This window comes from Balaenoptera musculus, chromosome 9 (assembly GCF_009873245.2).
Source record: "Balaenoptera musculus isolate JJ_BM4_2016_0621 chromosome 9, mBalMus1.pri.v3, whole genome shotgun sequence".
NCBI classification, from domain to species: domain Eukaryota; kingdom Metazoa; phylum Chordata; class Mammalia; order Artiodactyla; family Balaenopteridae; genus Balaenoptera; species Balaenoptera musculus.
In genome coordinates, this window is record NC_045793.1 from 46,643,053 (window position 1) to 46,663,495 (window position 20,443).

The 20,443-nt window shown below is 52.9% G+C and overlaps 1 protein-coding gene across 4 annotated transcripts in view; it reads right to left on the minus strand.

Moving 5' to 3' along the window:
* Positions 1-17,658: 17,658 nt before the first annotated feature.
* GHRHR (growth hormone releasing hormone receptor) overlaps positions 17,659-20,443 on the minus strand; it is a 31,871-nt gene continuing 29,086 nt past the window's right edge. The window contains exons 14-15 of one of the 4 annotated variants that reach the window (XM_036863533.1): positions 18,640-18,744; positions 17,659-17,859 (exon numbers count right to left, since the gene is read on the minus strand). In XM_036863533.1, the coding sequence (XP_036719428.1) occupies positions 17,752-17,859; positions 18,640-18,744 (213 nt within the window). In that variant the 3' untranslated portion in view covers positions 17,659-17,751. Of the gene's footprint in view, positions 17,860-18,163; positions 18,745-20,443 lie in introns of those variants that run through there. The other 3 variants (XM_036863534.1, XM_036863536.1, XM_036863535.1) reach the window with 3 other exon arrangements.

A 20,443-nucleotide genomic window follows, 5' to 3' on the forward strand; every position in this document is an offset into this window, starting at 1 on the left:
GCATCCAGGAGCTCAGGTCCACCAGTGATCAAGCACAAGGAGCTCTGGGGTGCTGGGAGCTGAGCAGGGGGCCAAGAAACAGCAGCAGCCGCTCCCCAGGAGGTGGAGTGGGTGCCAAGTCCTCCAGAGCCCGACGGAGCCCCAGAAACTGTGAGCTCCTGGGAAGCCACAGGTGGGGCTGGGCCTCTAGAGAAGTCAGTGTCTGGTGGCCGGTGGCTCTTGCTAGGATGCTTCTTGCCTCCTTGCGGCCAGGTGTGGGGTCAGTAACAGGCCAGGGCCCTACCCATGACCCACTGCCTCGGCTGTGTGGTCTCTACGTCTGTCCTGCCTTTCCCTGCATAAATGTGTGTGTGTGTGTGTGTGTGTGAGTGTGTGTGCGAGCGCGCGGGGTCGGGGGGGATAAGCAGCGGATGGCGGGAGTGACTTCAGGTGGCCTCTAGTGGGAGGGTGAACCTGCTAACGAATGGCTGCTGGGGTGTCACTGTGATGCTCCGTCCCTCCCTCCACAGGGACACAGGGTGGCCACCACGTTCCAGGCTGGACTGGAAATCAAGAGGCCAGCCCTCTGTCGCCAACTCTTCATTGCCTTGCTTGTGGTCACCAAACAAGGGGGCTGCAGTCAGTTGTCTCAAAGGGTCTTGGTCCATTAAAAGTCCTGACTCAGATTGGAACGGTCCTCTCTGTGATGAGATCAAAGGGGTTTATCGGGACCACGGCTCCCTGCCTCCAACGCTGGGGGCTCCCGTGAACCCCTCCTACTCTTTACAGTGGGATAGCCCCCTCCCCTTGGTCACCCTTGATTCTCCCATAACATCTCGGGATACCAGTCACGTGAGAGATTCGGGAGAGAAGTGACTGTCCCTATGAAATGGACACACTGACCAGGCCAGGAACACACTGACCAGGCCCAACTCCCTCCAATCTGTAACCTCTGGGCCACGGTAACATCCCAGCGACCCACCCGCCTCCCTTCTCCCTCCTTCCTGGCCCCCTCCTTTCAGAACATCTTGGTCCCCAGTTACTCAGAGCCGTGGGAGGCCTGCCAGGGAAGAAATTAGAGCTCCACATCAGCTCTTCTATATTTACCACCTGACAGCTGAGGAGGATCTATCTTCTGCACAATTAAATGAAAAGAGTTTTAATATCGGCAGGCAAAGGACTCGAGCATCAATGGAGAATTAGGTTAGAGCCAGCAATTGGATTAGCGCCCAGCTGCGAGTGAAATGAGGACTCGGACACGGGAGAGTTATCCTTCTCCTGGCGACAGGCCCTTCCTTGATGGGGGGCGGGGAAGCTGGGTTCCTGAGATCAACCCGACCGCCAACCCTGTGGACCCAAGAATAGGAGGGGCAATGGTTCCCAGAATCCTCTGCGAAGAGAAAGCCCTGAGCCGGGTGTGGTAGATGAGGGGACACGGGGGTCCCCCAGCCAGTCAGCCACCACACCCCTTGCTGAGAATTAGCCCTCATCGTGTACCCCCCTTCATCCCCTCCTCTCTCCTATATCGTCCCCTCCCTGGCTCAGGCCCGTGTCTCCCTCTCCTAGAGCTGCTGCACCACCCCACTGCCTCTTCTCTCCCCTTCCAGTCCCACCTGCAATCTTCCCTAAGCCTCCTCCTTCCCTGAAGTGTAGGAAAGAGATGCAGGGGCACATGTGTCCCCTGGTGAGAGCTGTTGAAGGCACAGCAAAGACGCTAGTCAAGTAATGGTCCCTCCCTTTTGTTTTGTTTTGTTTTTTCAATTTCACACTGAGTTGCTTTCTTTGGATTTATTAAATCTGAAATGCAGGAACACACCCCAGCTTTGCCAAGTGTTTATTTGGGTGCAAATTCCAGCACGGCCTGGGCAGCGACCTCAGAGGCCTGTCCCATTGTCTCTGGCCGCCGTCTACCTTCCCTAGGCCTCCCCAGCTGCCCCGACAAAGCAACCCCAAATCCTTGGCTGGAAACTAAGGCAAGTCCTTCCCATCAGCTCCCTGAAGGTGGGTGTCACGTTTCTCATTCCAAACAGAGCCCCAGGAGACACGCACTCCAGTCCTGCCTCATGACAACACCAAGTCCCTGTCCTGCTCGCGCAGATGCCCACAGGAAAGACTCCACGGCCAACGGCGTCTCTGCTGGCTGCGTTCCTCCTTTCTCACTAACAGTAAATTCTTCCTCTTTCCCAAGTTCTCTGGGAGGAGCCAAGTGTACTGGCATCACCTCAAAGGAAGACAGAAATCAGCTGGCAGTTACCAGAGAAGGCCAGTCATCTTCCTCCAAACCCCAAATCTAACAGCCCTGAGTGTGAACTGGGTCCTGGTTTCTTGTGCCAATTGCAGAGGGTAAAGCTGAGGCTCCAGGAAGTAAAATGGCCCCTAGGGAATCAGGTATACAATGAGACTGTCCTGGGCAGAACTGGGGGTGGAGGGTGCAGGGCCTGAGACTTTACCCTGTGTACAAGCTCACACGTTAACCTGCCACTGTTTCATGGATGCCGGACGAAGAGCCCAGACACCTGGGTCCAAGACAAAGGGCTTTGTTACTTGTACAAAAGCAGTCACCAGAGCTTCACAACGGTTTGCTCTGGTTCTCCGGTGCCATCCAAATCCCACAAAGGCAAAGCAAGGGGCCCAGGATGGGTGGGTCACTCAGCGGCTGGAGTAGCAGGAAAGGAAGTACTGAGCTTGGTAGAGTCTTCAGTTTTAAAGAAAGTGGATGGGAAGCCTGCTCTTTGCCTGGTGGGAGACATTACCTCTTCTCTCAAGGTTGCTGGTGGCAAACATGACCCTGAGGAGTGGCCCAAGTGAAGAGCGGTCAGGGCCTTGCGTTCGTGGTGTACCCAGCAGGAATGTTGAGGGATGCCCATGGTCCAAGGCTAGTTGTCTGTCTCAGCAGGAGGGAAAAGTAGGAGAGGGGTGGGCGTGGGTCCTGCCCTCAGGGTGCCCCAGATGACCACACTCAATGTGCTACCTTTTGCACGCCCAGTGGGCTTCTCCTTGGAGTTCCACACTTTTACCACAGAAACAGCATCATGAATAAGGGCTGGGTGTCCTGGGTATCCCAAAGTAAAAGCAAATAGCTAAAAATAATTGTGAAATGAGGCCTAAGGAGACCATACAAAAATGCTGGAGAAATATAGAGAAATACATCTAAATGCCCAGACTAAGACTGGACTTGTAGTACTTGACGAGTGTACCAGTTAGGAGGAGGTAGGCTAGGCTGCAATAACAAATAACCCCCAAACCTCAGTGGTCAAACCACACAGGTTTTTTTTCTTAGTCATGCTGCAGATTCGTCATGGTGAGCAGGGGCTCTGGTTCGGGCCATCGCTTCCACTTACATTCTGCTGGCCCAGGGAAGTCATGTGGCCGTAACCAACTTCAGGTGGGCATAGAAGGGCCATCCGGCCCTGTGCACAGACAGAAAGAGGGCCAGAGAGTGTGAACCAGCCCACACCCTCACTGCTCTATTAAAAAAACAGAACAGGAAACCAAAGATGAGGTATCGTGGGTGTGGCTTATAAAAAAATAGTGTGGTGTGGCTTATAAAAAAAAAATTTTTTTTTTATAAAAAAAAAATAGACAAATTAGAGTTCCAGTCATCAGGCTTCTGCTAAAAGAAAAGCGCTTGGCCATATATCAAGAGTGGTTAATAGACACATACATCTTAAAAGTTGTCCCAAAATATGTAAGATCTGCGTGCCATTGTTTATCATTCTCCACTTTAACGGATATTTTTGGTTATCTCACCCACAGTCTCGTAGGGCTTATCTTCAGATTAAATACTCCCTAGACCCCAATGGTGAGTTAAGTAGTTCTTCATTGAAGGGTTCCAATAAGTGTCCTGAAGTCATTCCAAACTGGAGGACAAGATTTTGGAAGGCAACCCATGTGTCTGCTCCCTTGTGCCCTCACCCTTCCTTTCTCTTGTCTTCAAGTCTCTTCTCCCTCTAACATTATTACTCTTCCTTCTTACCAGCTGTGTAAGCTTTGCCAAGTCACGTGATCTCTTTGTGGCTCGGTTTTCTCATACATAAAATGGGGACACAAATAGTGCCTTTCTCATAGGGTTTTATGAGGATTGATGAAGATGATTTGTGTAACATGCTTAGAATATGGTCTGTCGCTAATGTCTGAAATAGAAAAGGGTTAGCTATTGTTATAATCGTCCGGTGGACACACACCCGGCCCCCAGATTAAGAAGTTTCAGCACCCCACCACATCCTAGAATTTGGTACATTGTGCTGCCTCAGGCACTTGCTACATGTTTATGAATTCCTCTTTTTCATAGACTTTCTGTTCACTCCAGGTGGGAAGAAGGCACCTCTATCCCTTAAATGTCCAAGAGGAAGACAGTGGGTACCCTTCTGGTTGGTCTCTGTACTGGCGATGTTGTGTCAGGTTTTCGCCTACATTCTTAAAGGCAGATACCACTCATCACTGAGAAGTGATGTCCTGTCTGGTCTCCATGAAAAATATCAGCTTCTACAGCTGTCCCAATTTTGACCCTAATCCATGGGAAATAGTAATCTAGGAGTACGATCCTAAAAGTGTATTTGTCGCTTTCCTGGCAGAGCATCTGGACAAGGGGATCTCCAGGGGAGCTGAAAGTGACCACGCTTAAGGCAGTGCCATATTCAAATAGCTTTGCACCTATGTTAGTTTGCTGGGTTGCTGTAGCAAATATCACAGGCTGAGTGTCTTAAAGAACAGAAATTTACTTCCCCACGATTCTGGAGCCTCGAAGTCCAAGATCCAGGGGTCGGCAGGGTTGGTTTCTTCTGAGGCCTCTCTGCTTGGTTTGCAGACGGACATCTCCTACCTGTGTCTTCACGTGGTCTTCCCTCTGCGTGTGCCTGTGTCCTAATCTCCTCTTCTTAAAAGGACACCAGGCATATTGGATTAGGGACCAACCGTATGACTTTTTTAACTGAATCCCCTCTTTAAAAGCCTTATCTCCAGATATGGGCACATTCTGAGGTACTGGGGGTTAGGACTTCAACATATGAATTGGGGGGGGGGCTCCCCAGTTAGGCCCATAACATCCTCGAGTTTCAACCCCAATAGCAGGGGTGGGGGGCAAGCTTCGATCCCTTTCAGTCTGTGGTGTGAGTCACCCACTCTGTTCTCCCCAGCCCATCAGTCTCTCCCATTGCCCCCAACGGTCTTAGCTGCTCCCAGTCCTGACCTCCGCCGCAGTGCACGTTCACCTTCCCACCTCTAATCTCAGACAGCCCGGTCCTGACAATCCCCAGAGAGTGAGCTCCCATGGGCTCGGCTGGTGCCCTTGCCCCCGAGCCTGGCATTCCTTTGCGGGAGCTGACATCCCCACAGGGGCCTGCAGAGGATGTGCCCCCGGTGGACCCAGCCCACTCTGAGAAGCCAGAGGCGGCAGGAAGGAGGAGCAGGGTCTGGTGGGGAGGCTGGAGAGGCGCCAGGCCTGCCCTGGCTCTACAAGTGATGTTATAGGGATCTGGGAGGAGGAAGCGACCTCCCGCTGGACCTGCCTGGTCTCCCCGGCCCCAGTCCCAGCCCAATCAAGCCCTGGCCCCGTCTCCCTCCGTGGGAGAGGATAGCTAGCAGATGTTCCAGTTGTTTCCAAGGGACTCTCAGCCTCCAAGTCCAGAAGAAAGTCAAAGGGCAGCCTTGTAATTTCCTGGCAGAGGAACTGTACTAACCAGTGGTTTGTAAAGTTTCCATGTGCCTTGTCCCACTTTCGCTCTGAACACTTCTGTTCCGTGTGTCTGTCTCTCTATGGTAGTCTGCCCTTCCGGCTATCAGTTTCAGAGCTGCACGAGGCTCTGTCATGGGGACGGAGGGTCTAGGTCAGGGACAGTTCAAGTCTCTGTTTGGTCCGATATTTGTGTTTGTTTGTTTGTAGTGTATCCTCAGTGCCTGGAACAGTACCTGGTACGTAGCAGAACAAACATTCAATAAGAATTTTTGAAGAAATGAATGACAAGAATGAGTAAACCTCACCTTGGGCCCTGAGTATGCTGTTTAGAGTAGAGAGGGGGTGGCAGCAGGACAGAAGTCCCCTCTGTAAACATGGACAGACAACAAGCATGTGAGCGTCTTTAGAAGCACCAGTGGGGAAGGCAGGAAGGGTCGGAAGCAGAGAACCTGAACTCCAAGGTCTGGGTTCAGAGATGAGGAGAACAGAAGTGGAGAGAGCAAGAGAAAACAAAGATTGGTAGTGAGTCCCCCATCGCTGGAGGTATGCAATGCTAGCTAGACACCAGGAGTCCAGGATGCTGCCCAGATGAAACACACCAGAAGCCCTGAAAGAGCAAATATTCTCCGACTTGATGGTGACGCAGAACCCTGACTCCAGACCTGGCCCTGCCTCTGGCCCCCTGGGACCTGGGCTGGCCTCTCACCTGCTCTGGGCCTCAGTTTCCTCCTCTATAGTATGGCAGGAAGAGGCAGGACCTTGAATTTCATGACAGCCCCTCTAGGCCTGAAAATCTGTATCCTTGAGCCTTGGGAGAGTCTGCCCCAAAAGGGTAGGACGTGGTCCCCCGCAGAGCGGCTCTCCAGAGGGAGGAGGGGAGGAGAGAAGGCAGTGCAGAGCCCTGGCAGAGGCGTGCAAAGGCTTCGGTGAGAACTGGCTTTACCCTGATTCCCATGTTTCCAGCCAGCCCCCAGAGGCCCTCAGCCCTGAGTTTGACAGCCCCAGGGGTGCGGGAGGAGTGGATGAAGGCTTAGCAGGGTCAGAGGTCATGGCATCCTCTAGGGGAGCCCAGGCTGGAGGCAGGGGCTCCAAAGAACACATGTTTGGCGGTGGAAGGGCCTCAGGCTGGGAGGCAAAATGAAGCAGACAGGGTCTCAGCCTTCAGGAGCTCTGGATGAGACTGAAATTTGGGAAGAAGGAAGAAGTGCCACACGGGAAAGGATGAACATGGCAAAATCTGTGAAATGGGTTTACTAATTTCTGCTCTGCCTTCCTGCCTCTTTGTGAAGAGTGAAACATAAAAATCTCTATCTGCATGTCACTTTTCAGGACTGGATCGTCCTCCAGTTCATCATCTCATTTGATCTAGAAGCTCAGCGTCACTGTGAGGAAATAGGCTCTAAGGAGGTAAGTTAGGCACGCAAGCCATCCCCTCCATCTGGGGCACTTTCCCGTTCTGTGGGTGCCCACAGCCCCTGGTGCTTCCCTGTCACACTTGTGTCATTGCCTCCTATTCGCTTGTCGGCCTCCCCTCCAGGCTGTGACTCCAGGAGGGGGAGCTTTCTGGTTTGTATCTGTATTTACAGTGCCCTGCCAGGGGCCTGGCAACCAGGAGGCTGATGGTGGGGTCAGGCACTGAATCAGAGCTGAATCCCACCCAAAGAAAGGCCTACAGCAAAGCAAGAATGTCAAAGACACATTTCTTTAGATGAAGGGAAGGGGTCCTTCTGGGGCCAGGGGTCTGTGCAGGGCCACAGAAAAGGAGAAAGAAAAGGAAAAGGCCCTCAGCTGGGAATCCAGACCCTGGGCCTTGGTGCAGCTTTATAGTCTGTCCCCTCAGGCCCACTCATATGAGGTTCGGGGGTGCTGTGCTTGGGGAAGGGGCGACCCCGCACCTGGAACACGGTCCCTTAGACTTGATGTCAGTGTGCACGATTCACCTGTTTCTTCCCTGAAGGGATATGTGGGTTCCCACAGGGCCACCTTCACCCTAAAGTATTAACGGGTGTGCCATGGACCATGTGACAGGTGGGAGGGGGACAGTATTATGGATGGGGGTCTTCTTTCCAGGGCTCCTTACACCAAGTACCAAATACTAAAAGCCAGAGAATCCTGCCTCTTGTGAGACCCGTTCCCACTTAGCTCACAGGGCTCCCCTCTCCCTGACCCACAGGCCTTGCCCTGGAGGCAGACAGCCCTGCGTTCAAACCCTAGCTCTGCTAGTTACAAGCTTCATGACCTGAAACTCCTTACTCGACCTCTGAGACCAGCTCTGGCGTCAGTACCCCGGGACCATTCCTACCTCGCAGGGCCGCTGTGAGGATCAAATAAACTGAAACATAGAATTAACTAGCACAGTGCTTATCAGTTCATGGGTGCATGGCAAGTACAAGAGGCTTCCTTCCTCTCTGTGGCCTCTCCGCCCAGTCCCCACCCGTGTCCTCCCCAGACATTGCAGCTCCCAGCACAGCCTCCCAAGGCCTCTTCCAGGCACTTGGCTTTGTAAGCAGGTTTTGTGGCAGCAGCAGTAGCCTTAATTTTAGCTCTGGGCTCGGTAATTTCCCGTGATTACAGGCCCTGTCAGTGCAGCAAGCTCTGCAGCTGCTAGGAAGCCAGCAGGCCTCGTCAGGGCAGGCTGGAGCCCGTGCTCACACACGTGCCTACACGCGAGGGGGCACGGCACACACATGCGCACAAGCACACCATCCTTCCGGGAGCGGGACGCAGGGGTCCTCAGCCAGGCTGTGCACATACTGCACGTGCCCGCGTCAATTCCTGCGGGAGGGGGTTTTAACAACCCACGTGCACACACAGCTTTCCCTGGGACGAATAAGTAGGGAGAGGAGGCCAGGAATAGGGAAGTTTTAGGACAAGGACTCTCACCTACCCCCTCTCTCCAGAATCTTCCTTCTCTCCCTTGCCTCTGGTGCCCAGAAACAAGATTCCCACATCTTTTCGGCTCTGAGACCTGATAAGGACTCTGTGTTGTAAGTGTGTGTGTGTGAGAGAGAGAGAGTGCGAGAGAGAGAGAGAGAGAGGCAGGGCAGTCAGTCAATAAATATTTATAAGGCATCTACTGTGAATCTTGACCTTGACCCTCTTTGGTGCTGGGGATACAGCAGTGAATAAGGAAAGGGAAGCCCAACAATAAACACGAAACACTTGAAAATAACAAACAGCTGATCCTCACTATTTGCAGATTCCATATCTGTGAATTTGCCTGCTCGCTAAAATGTATTTGCACCCCAAAGTCGATACTCACAGTGTTGTCATGGTCATTCTTGGACAAACACAGGGTAGGGAAAACTTCAGTGGCCCAATGCACAAGTCTCCAGCTGGGTTCCGCCATGGTGACCTCTGCCTTCTTGGTTCAGCTCAGACTTTAAATGTGTCCTTTTCGAGGTTTACTTAGGGCCATGTTTTCCACAGTTTTATGCTTTTTGTGGGTGATTTCACTGTTTTAAATGGCCCCAAGCATAGTGCAGAAGTGTTGTCTAGAGTTGCTCAGTGCATGGAAGCTGTGATGTGCCCTACAGAGCAAATACATGTGTAACTTAGCTTTTCTCAGTCATGAATGATAGCGCTGTTGGCCACAAGTTCAATGTTAATGAATCAACGATATATATTAAATCATGTGTCTATAAACAGAACACACAGAAAACAAAGTTATGTATTGATCTGTTGACAAAATCTTGTGACTAGAGGCTCACAGGAGCCTAACGCTGTATCTCTCCTAGGAGCGATGGTTCCGTATTTGCTAACTCAGCATTCACAGCAACTTTATAGAACGTAACTGTCATGAATAATGAGGATCAGCTGTAACTACTGCCAAATGGCACCAAGCAAATAAAACATGGAAATGCAATATGACCTTGAGCAATGTCACTAGGTGGTCATGACAAGCCTCTCTGAGGAGGTGACACTGGCACTGAATTAGGAGTCAGGGGAGACAGCGGCCAGGGGAGGTGCTGGGGGCAGCGTGTCCCAAGCAGCAGTCGTTCTGAAATGAGCACAGGCCTGGGGGGTTCTGGGGACCATGAGATGGCTGGTGTGGCCAGGGCAGAGCCCAGGGGAGGAGGATGAAGGAAGATGAGGCTGGGGAGGTGGGCAGTCCAGGCCACGGAGAGGAACTTGGGTTCTTCTTTCCTAGTCAAATGGGAAAGTGGGGAGGGCTGGGATGGGCTTTATTCTTTCCTCGTGGGCCACGTCCTGTAAGGGCCAAGAGGCCATCAGTGAGGGGTCACCCTGTGGCAGGAGCTCTGGGGTTGTAACAAGGGAATCGGTGAAAGAGGATGGATGTGGGACACAAGAGGGAGGCCGAGGCTTCAGAAACTCCTGATGGAGATTCAGGAGTTACTCCTGGAATCCGTGTGGGAACTGCTGGGCTGATGGTGTTTACACTCAGAGCTGGGAGAACAGCAAGAGGAGCCGGCCTCAGTCACCCACACGGAGCTGTGGAGGAGGAGCTGGGCGGGGGGCTGGATGGGGCCATGCGTGGGAGCTCAGGTGACCTGCAGAAGATCTTCCTGGAGTCTGTGTCAGGGCATGGGCAAGGCTCCCTGTAAGGCGATTTCCTGTTAACCTTCCCCTACCCCACCCTCCGGAAGACTTCCTGTGCTGGAGCAACCCAGAGCTAAACCCGGAGAAACCGCTACACACACACACACACACACACACACACACACACACACACACACGGATATTCTCTTTTTGAAAGACCTAAACTGATCAAGCAGGTCGTGTGCTCTGGGCCTCCCCACCTTCATGTCAGCTGCTCCTCCTCCCAGGAGCTTTCCCTCCTCCAAATCTTGCTCATCTTCATGGGCCCCACACACCACTGCCTCCCAGGAGGACTCCTATGACCGCTTTGACCCCCGCTGACCTCTGACATTTGAATCCCCACCGTCCTGCTGGCCTGAGTCCTACATGCCTCTGTTCTCAGTATGCACACCCGCCCCCAAAAGCAGGGCTTAGGTCTCCACTGTGAGATCCCCAGGGCACAGGCCTAGCAGGAGGGTGTGCAGGAGATGAGAACTCCAAGACTGAGGTCAAGGTCAAGGTCAAGATTCCTGCAGGTTGAGGACTGAGGACTTGGGCTGTGGGCGGGGTCAGGTCTGCCTGTGCTGAGCTGGCTAGTGTAGGAGGCGTTTACTCCCCTGGCCACCCCCATACCCCACGGAGCTCTGGCTGCTGGGCTGAGAGGCTGAGGGGAAAGTCCAGCCTTCCCCCCAAAGCTGGTCCCGGGCTGTTTGCCTCCGGCCTGACTCCACAGGCTGCTGGATGCCCGGGAGGGGCCCTGCCTGGCAAAGTTCTGTCCAGTGAGAACCCAGAGCTGCTCTGTGCCAGCACCATGCCAGCTGAGCCCCGGGTCATGCTGGTGCCATGGCGATGCCACCACTGCCAGCCTGTCCCAGCCCCGTAACCATGGGAATGTGTGCAGAGCCGCGGCTGCTTATGCAACATCTCCGAGACTGGGAAACGGTCTGCCCATCAACCCAATCCTGCCTGCCGGCCTGACCTGCTCCCTGGGATGCCCGCAGACAGGCTCCGTGAACTTGGGTTATGTTGCCCCACGTGTCATCCCCCAGACTCCTCACACACACACACACACACACACACACACACAGCACCCTGTCTGTGGAAGGGACTCCTGGGGTAGAATGGTCTGGAGGGAAGACGGGGGGAAAGAGAAAGACGTGGGTGAGGGGGATGGACAGAGGGAACCACAGAGGATTCTGACAGGTGGCGGAGCTGGCCGTCTGGATACAAGCTAAAAGCTCCAGCCACCTCCAACCAACCTCAACCCCAGATGTCCGGTATCACAGAGATGGGCCAGCTGCCCAATGGGCTGTCCTGTCACTTCCCACAGCTGGAAGCTGGGGCCTCATACACAGGAAGAAAGAGACAGAGACAAAGACAGAAACAGACAGAGACAGAAGGACAGAGACAGAGAGAGGGAGAGACAGGGAGAGAGAGAGAGAGATACAGAGAGAATACAGAGAGAAATACAGAGAAATACAGAGAGAGATAGAAATATAGAGATAGAAATACAGAGAGAGAAATACAGAGAGAGAGAGAGAGAGAGAAATACAGAGAGATAGAAATACAGAGAGAGAGAGAAATACAGAGAGAGATAGAAATACAGAGAGAGAAATACAGACAGAGATAGAAATACAGAGAGAGAGATACAGAGAGAGAGAGATAGAAATACAGAAAGAGAGAAATACAGAGAGAGAGAGAAATACAGAGAGAGAAATATAGAGATAGAAATACAGAGAGAGAAATACAGAGAGAGAGAGAGAGAGAGAAATACAGAGAGATAGAAATACAGAGAGAGATAGAAATACAGAGAGAGAAATACAGACAGAGATAGAAATACAGAGAGAGAGATACAGAGAGAGAGAGATAGAAATACAGAAAGAGAGAAATACAGAGAGAGAGAGAAATACAGAGAGAGAAATATAGAGATAGAAATACAGAGAGAGAAATACAGAGAGAGAGAGAGAGAGAAATACAGAGAGATAGAAATACAGAGGGAGATAGAAATACAGAGACAGAGATAGAAATACAGAGGAGATAGAAATACAGAGACAGAGAGAAATACAGAGACAGAGAGGGAGAGCCCCAGAAGAGAAACATCCACACAGAGATTCACATAGATGAGAGAGACAGAACAGACTGCCCCCCTCCAACCAAATAAAAGTCCCAAACATCTGCAGTTTACGGTTTCCTGCTGGTTTCCAAAGCCTGGCTCTACCTCTGAAGGCAGCCCTGTTCCTAATGGTTCCAGGGCCTGGCCACTGGCAGCCCCAAAATTTGGAGGGTGAGGCCATCACAGGATGGCTGGGCAGGACCGGGACACACCAGGGTTCCAGAGTCGGGGCAAGTGCCTGGATCTTTTCCTGCCTCCTGCCCTGCCCCCTGCCCGGGTCCTCTCCACCTGTGGCCTTGTCCTGTGTTTCCCTCTGGCTTGCCCTGTCCTCCTTCCTCAGTGTCACTCCCCCCCGCGCCTGAGCCCCTCTCTGCAGTCGCCAGCCTGCCCTCGTCACTGGAGACTCTGGCTCTAAGTCTTCCTTGGCCTCAACCGCAGCCTTCATCCCGGGTGACTGCGATGCCCAGGCCCACTGGCCAAGCAGCACCCCCGGCCCTCCTCCTGGTCTCCCGGCAGCCCCTCCCTCGCCCAGCGCGGAGCCCTTGCCCTGGCTACAAACCGCACCAGAGCAGCTCTCATCCCCTCTGACCTCGCCCGCCTGTCCTTCCGGGTCTTTCCTCAGTGCCCCCCACCTACACAGCTGACGCTTCCGTAACCTGCTCCATTCCATCCACCGTCCCCTCTGGCTTAGATCCCGGGGTCATCAGTGCAAACCCTCATTTGCAAATACGGCCTGGAAGTCTCAAGTGCCACTGTCTTCTGGGCAAAACCCCACCCTGAAGAGGCTCCCCTTGGCCTTCTCTGGGCCAGACACTCCCCCGAGGGAAATGGTCATAACTCCGAATTCACCTGCCCAGCTCACCCCATTTCCTCCCAGCTTGTCCCCCCACGTTCTGCCACTACTACTTCCCAGCCTCTTCCTTCTCCTCAAGGCCCCACCACTCTCCGCTCCCACCGCACCTTCCCTTGCCCCGCAGACAACCTCGCCTCCGCCTCCTGGGTCAATGCCGGAGCCAGCAGCCGGCCTCCTACGGCCGCCCACCCGGCCCTCCTGTCACCTGCATCTACCACCTCCCTGGGGGCAGGGGCCCCCTTCCCCAGACAACATGCCCTCACCTGGGTCCTGGGGCCACCTTCTCAATGACCTCGCTCCACCACTTGCCCTCCCCCCATCCTTCGGTGACTCCTACATCCAGCTCATTAGCATTTATCCAGACAGTCTTCTTACAAAGAAACAACCCCCCATCGACCCACATTCCCCTCCCGATACCCTCTCATCTCCCCTCCCCCTCCCAGGCCAGCCTGGGTAAAGGGCGTGTCCACACGGCCCCCTCACTGTGTAGCCCCCTCCAGGCTGCCTTCCGAGTCCATCTTCTGCCCCAAACGCTCCTGCTCCTGCCGTGAGCTGGGCCGTCAGGTCCACGGCCTGCTTTGCAAGCCTGGTCTCAGGTCTTAGGGCTGCGCAGCAGCGCTCACACCATCCCCGCCCCAGTCCATCTGGATTCCCTCCCACTCTTGGGCTGCTCCCTCCAGCCTCCTCCGGAGGCTCCTGCTCCTGCGCGGGGCCTGGGGATATGCAGTCCCTCCAGCGTCCTTCCAGGCGCAAGCCTCACTCTCACCGCCCGGGGGTCAGACACCACCACAGATATTCCCACAACTCACGAGTCTCACTTCCCAGCCAGGCCCATCTCCTCAGCTCCAGCTTGCGCCATGGCATCCATCTGTCTCCCGTGCACCCCACACTGACCATGCTCACGCTCCTAAAATGTGCTCCTCTCCACCTCGGCCTGTTCCAGGAATCTTCCTACAAAGCTCCCTTCTCTTCACCTCACACATAAACTCATCACCCAATTAGACATCTTCAATCTGGCCTAGCCTTTCCTACCACCATCCCCTGAGCCAAGCCTCCCTTTGCAGCCTCCCTGCTTCCGGCTGAGGTCTCCACCCCAAATTCAGTCTTCCCATCCATACCAGTCAGAGGGATTACTGCAAAAACATGTCTCATTATATCACACACTTCCAACAGCTCTTGGGATGAAACCTCCTTAACGTGGCTTTTCCTGTCCCTGCGTGATCTGGGTGCTGCCCACCCCACCTCATCTCAGGCCACCCTCCCCTTTTCTCACTTCAATCCAGCCACAGTAACTACTTTCAGGTCCTGCGAATGACAAGCTCCTTTTCACCTCAGGGCCTTTGCACATGCTATTTCCACTACCTGGGATTTTACCCACTTCCTTACCCAGCCAACTCATATTCACAGTCTAATCTCAGCTTACATGTCGCTTTCTCTAGAAAGCCTTTTTTTTAACACCCCCAGACTAGACTTGGTCCTCTAGATGTTTCTTCTTTTGGTACTCTATTTCTCCTCTGTACATCTATAGCCATTATCATGCAATTGTTTGAGCTGCATGACTGTCTCCCAGTGTTGGACATCTGTCATGTTCGCGGCCAGCCAGCTTATTCTGAATGCCTGTCTTATGTCTGAGGAACTTGCGACAGTGTGTGGGCCCTCTCCAGGTAGAAGTCAGCGTGGGCTCTCTAGCACCCCTTGCAGCTAGTGGGCAGGGTCAGGACCAAGGCCGTGCCATCAGAGGCAGCTCTGTGAGACTTGGGTTCGGAAGAGAGCACCAAGAGGAAGCCAGCGCCAAGTGCAATTGAGTTTTTGGCAAGCATGGCAGTGGAGGAGTCTGGCTTTTCAGGACAGCCATGTGGGGTGTCCGGCATTGCGTCCCCAGTGTTACTGCTGTGAGCACCTGAGTCTGCAACCAAAAGTGATGGAGTGGGGAATTCGCCACAGTGGTCGCCTGGTTGGGGGTGGGCGCTGCCTCTGACTGTACTCTGGAGACCAGTGAGCTCCCTGACATTCTCGACTAAATCATGTTTCTGCTTAACCCAGCCTGAGGGGTCCTGTGGCCTGCAACAGAGACCTCTGACTCATATTCTCCCTAACCAGACTCTAAGCCCCTGAATAGGAATGTTCTGGAATTGTTTGCAGCCGTGTTTCTAAGTGCTGGCAAGGTGTCTGCCACCTAAGCAAGTATTTAGCAAATAGGTGGCCCCACAGAACCCAGAGCCCTAACAGGAATGTCCATGAATATCCTTGAGGAGAACAAAGTCTGAGTCTGATACCCACCATCCCGTCCTGCAGACCCTTCCTCCAAACGTTGCTCCTCAAGCTGAGATCAGCCACACTCTTGCTTCCTGCCCAGCAGATGGTGGCTCTTGGCCTGGGGGGGTTCTAGGATCTATACAACCAGCCCAAGTCCCTTCCTCCAGGAAGCCTTCCTTGACTGCTCCTGCCCTCACTGACACCCTGTTCTCTGAGTTCCCACAGCCCAGAGAATTTGAGCCCCACATACCCGTTCTTACTCACATCCAGGTTTGGGCTCATCCCTGGGGATCTCTTCAACATTCCTGGGGTCTCCCCTGGGACAGGGAACAGGCCCCTCTTTTGTACCCTCCCTCCTCCTCCCCACAATGGAGAGGAGCACAGGTTGGCCACAACAGGGAAGTTTCTTCCTTCCCTTTAGGAAACTCCTTTCAGGACCTGAGGAGGGGCTGGCTGGAAGGAAAATGCTGCAGTGGATGATGGAAAATCCTACTTTCCCTGCACAAAACCAGGGGCCCATGGAAACCTCTCCCATCTGGTGTGAACGCTGTACAGAGACTCCAGTGAGCACAGGTTCTCCTATCCCTTCAGCTCTCACTCTTCTTATCAGCTTCTTCCTCCTCAAGACTGGGGTCGGAAGGGCTCGGGGGTGTCCCATTCCCGCCCTCCTCCAAAAGCCTCCTGCCCCCCTACGCTGGCCAGACCACGAGGTCCTTCTTCCACCAGCCCTGCAGGCTCACTGTGGCCCAGGCCAGGCCCTGGGAGCCCCGTGTCCACCTCCAGCATTGGGGCCTCATCAGGGAGCTTGGTCAGCCCAGCCAATGTTCTTGACCGTCATTGTTCTGCCACCTGGTGGCCAAGTTAAGCATTGCTCCTCTCAACTCTTGCCTGCAATTCAGTGTCCCTTTCGAAAAGCTCTCAGAAGTCGCCTATTGACCGACTCCTTCCTGCTGCAGATGGGGTTGCTGAGGCCCCAAGAAGGGAAGGGTTTGCCAATCAAGGGATCTGCCCAGAAACCCTCAGTGTAGCCCCAGGCAAAGGATCCTTGTAGTGGAAGAGACTAGCAAAGTGGTGGGAATTTGAGGCTCCAGTAGAAACTGGAGGTAGTAAGGAGTAGACTTCCAGCCATAGATGAAACCTCTAGGGAAGTGATGGACAATTCACAAAGTGAGCTTCTGCTTCAACCACTGCTACCACCACGAACTGCTAACGTTAACTGCTAACTAACCACTACTGATGCCAGTTAAGACTTCAGGAGGGGCTTCCCTGGCGGCGCAGTGGTTAAGAATCCGCCTGCCAATGCAGGGGACACAGGTTCGAGCCCTGGTCCGGGAAGATCCCACATGCCACAGAGCAACTAAGCCCGTGCACCACAACTACTGAGCCCGCCTGCCACAACTACTGAAGCCCGCACACCTAGACCCCGTGCTCTGCAACAAGGGAAGCCACTGCAACAAGAGTAGCCCCCACTCGCCACAACCAGAGAAAAGCACACGTGCAGCAACAAAGACCCAACACAGCAAAAAATAAAATAAATAAAAATTTTAAATAAAAATAAATAAATAAATAGGAGGGCACAACCCCTCCCCAGGGTTTAGGAAAACAAAAAAAAACTTCAGGAGACCACTCTTTGACTATTAAAACGACATCTCTCCCACTTTTGAACTACTCACATCAGATCTGTCCTGCAAAACTCAGCTCCCTGGAGGATTACTGGACTGAATGTCAATATTATGACATAGTATGAGTGTGTTTCATGTTTGGTAATTGCAATCATTGTTGCTTTTGTTGTGGTCATCCATGTACAATGCTTGGTGTCAGTCTATTTATGTCTTGTAAAAATAAAATACAGTGTGTGTGTGTGAATAAAAAAAAAAAAAAAAAAAAAAAAAAAACTCAGCTCCATTCCCCGGCCTCCAGGCAGCCTTCCTTTACTACCTCAGCCTTCCCTGCCGTTGTCTTCTCTTCTGATGGCCACTCTCGCCCTTGCAGTCACAGGGGTTCCAGTGAGAGGAGATGCAGCCACATGAAACCCAAGGGCACACTGTTGGCCATAATGCCCAGCTGCCCAGCACTTTCCTGGTCAGACAAACGTCAAAAGTGCGGCCACAGTCTAAAAACCCTGCCATGCATTTCTTCCTTTAGTCTCAGATCGTAAAAGCAGTTCATACTCATTGTAGGGCTTTTGGGAGAAATAGAAGGGATTTTAAAAGAAAATAAAAATCAGCCATAATCGCTTTACCCAAAGACTGGGTAATGCCTAGAGTTGGCAGAGCTGCTGGTGGGAGTGGAGATCTCGCCGGAGCTCTGGGTGCAATCTGGCACCACTCCGTCACGTTAAGAAAAGGCACAACCGCTGACCTGGCACGTCCACTCTGTGGTATGTGTCCCGGAGAAAGGCTTGCTGGCGTGGGGGCATGAGGGCACAAGCACGCGGACATTCACCTAGAGGCAGGGGGAGACAGGACGGTCACACGTGGGCGGTGACACCATGTGGCACCATACGGCAGTCAAAACAAGCAACCAGATGAGCACATGGCAACAAGGGTGGATCTCTTAAAAGTGCTGAGAGGAAAAACATCAGAAGCAGGATGAAGCATGTAGCCGACAGCATTTATGTAAATTAAAAGTACAGACACACACAACACTACACATTCTGCAAGAACACAGAAACACAAGAATTCACATTTAACACATTGGAGTGTTTGCCTGTGGAAGGAGGGGAATGGGAGTGCAGGTAGAGACAAAAGAGAACACATTTTTTTAATGAATTAAACATGAGCATCCTTGCACAGACAAGTGATGGGGACGTGACATGAACTGAGACGCGATAAATGCACGTCTGCACCGGGGGTTCAAATAAAGCCTACAGACCCCTCCCCTGCAGAGGCGCATGGTTTCACTCAAACGTGTATCTATTCATTTACAAGTTTATTGGCTCCTCTGGCGTTGGGCTATGGCCCAGACTCCAGGAAGAGGAACATGAGAAGAACAGACAGGAACCAAGGAAGTCAGAGGTGGACACACAGAGACCCGGGCGAAAAGAGTCAGGGGCAGGACAGGGAAGAAGGGCTGGGCAGCAGCTTGGGTGGAGGCATCAACTGAGGGTTCCCAGGGGACGCTGCTCCCACTCCTCTGAAGGGTGGTGGGCCCGTGTAGCTGCCCAAGTTCAGGTGTGGATTCCAGTCACGTGATGTGGCCAGCCTAGCACACAGATGTCAGCACCTTCGCCCTTGAGCGGGAAGGCATCGTCCACTTGGCATGAGTCCTCCAGGCTGGCAGAAGTTCAGGATCATGGCCACGCCACCTCCGTGAGATCTCAGTCCTCACCTCCAAGCAAGGACAAGAGGGAGGATGTTAGGAAGGTCCCATTGCCACTTCTTTACTCAACCCCAGTGGGGCTGAGGGTGCAGGGGGAGACCATGCAGGAGAAACAGAGACAGGGGTTCCTGGAGCAGGAGAAGCTATGGTTGGCCACAGCCACTGTTAAGTACTACCTCTAGAGGATACTACTTCCTCCTTCCTGTATTGCTGACCATTCCCTTTGGCTCCTTTCTCTTTTAGCACTGCCTTTTTCTGGGCCCAGTTAAAGACATTTATGGGTGCTTTCTTGAGTTTCTGGCCAAAAAACTACTCTGTCTTCCCCAAAAGCTTAGACCATCCCCTGCTCTGGGGCTCATTCCTGCCCCTGCCCACTGAGCTGAACTGTGGCCACTGGGAATCTGTCCAGGGGACATGACCTGAAGGAAGAGAGGCCTCCAAACTCTGTCTGAGGAGGTGCAATTGAGGGGATTGAGAGTAACTGAAAGAAAAGCCACTTGGGAGATGTAGGGGGGTGGGGGGAGTGTCTGTATTTCACATCTCCAAGGGGCTGCTTGGGCAAAGGGGGCTGAGAGGCTGTGACATTTCTGACAGAGCTGAATTTAGGCTGTGACAAAGACAGAAAGGAGACAGTTTTCCATTCAACATAAAGGTGAGCTTCCTGATGATAGAAAGTGTCATTGATAGGTAGTAAGCTCCCTGTCTCCAGAGGCATTTAACTATCTAGTCCCCAAACCGCTTCCTGGGACAGATCCCTTCACAACTCTCTGTGGAATCCCCTTTTCCAGATCCCACCCACCTTGTCCAGGGCTGTTCCTCGCCCCTCTCAGCAACCCCAGGGCCCATGAGCCACTACAATCAGATACTGCAGTCCTGTGTCTGCATCCAGACACCAGATAAGGCTGCAGAAAACTCAGAAAGGCTAGGGTGGTAGTAAAGAACGGCAGAGGGGAGGGAGCCAATAAGAGACAGTGGTGGCAGAATAGTGGGGTGCAATGCTCCACAGCTGGGGTACAGGTACGTACATCCAGGTCTCCAGCAGAACACAGAGCCCACAGCAAATCCTTGGCCACCAGAGGGAGCCCATGACTCTGCCTGTGCACACAGCAACAGGACCTGGTTGTCTGGGGCACTGAGTTAAATTCTCCCACCCCTCCCCATAAAGCAAGTCTGTCCTAAAGGAAAAATGCGAAGTGTCTTCTGGGTGGGATGTTATAATTCACTCCTCTTTACCATCTCTCCATAGTTCTACATGTGCACCGGTACCATCTACTCTGTCTATTCATGTGTTTGTCCTTCTCTGTTTGGTCTGTTCTTTTTGTGCGCCTCTCCTCCGGGTGCTCTGTCTCAGAGTCCCTGGCTTTGCTCTCCATCATCCTCCCTGTCTCTGCACTTGAATTTATTTTCCTAGACTTTGTATGTCCACCTCTGATTTTCTTGGTTCCTCTGTGTCTTCTCCCTGTCTCTCCAGGAGCCGACTTATTCCTTCCTCCACTCTCTCTCATTCAGTTTTAGAAACACAGAATTAAAGGATCCTTTTAACCCACCCCTGGATCCCTCTTCTGATCCCTGGAAGGCCTTCTCCACCTCCTGCTGAATGGACAGTAAACTTGGCCCAGCCCAGAGGAGGGACGGATAAAAGATGTTTACAGGAAGTATTCAGGTTAAGCGTGATCCAGAAACTCAGGACAGATTTCCACATAGGATT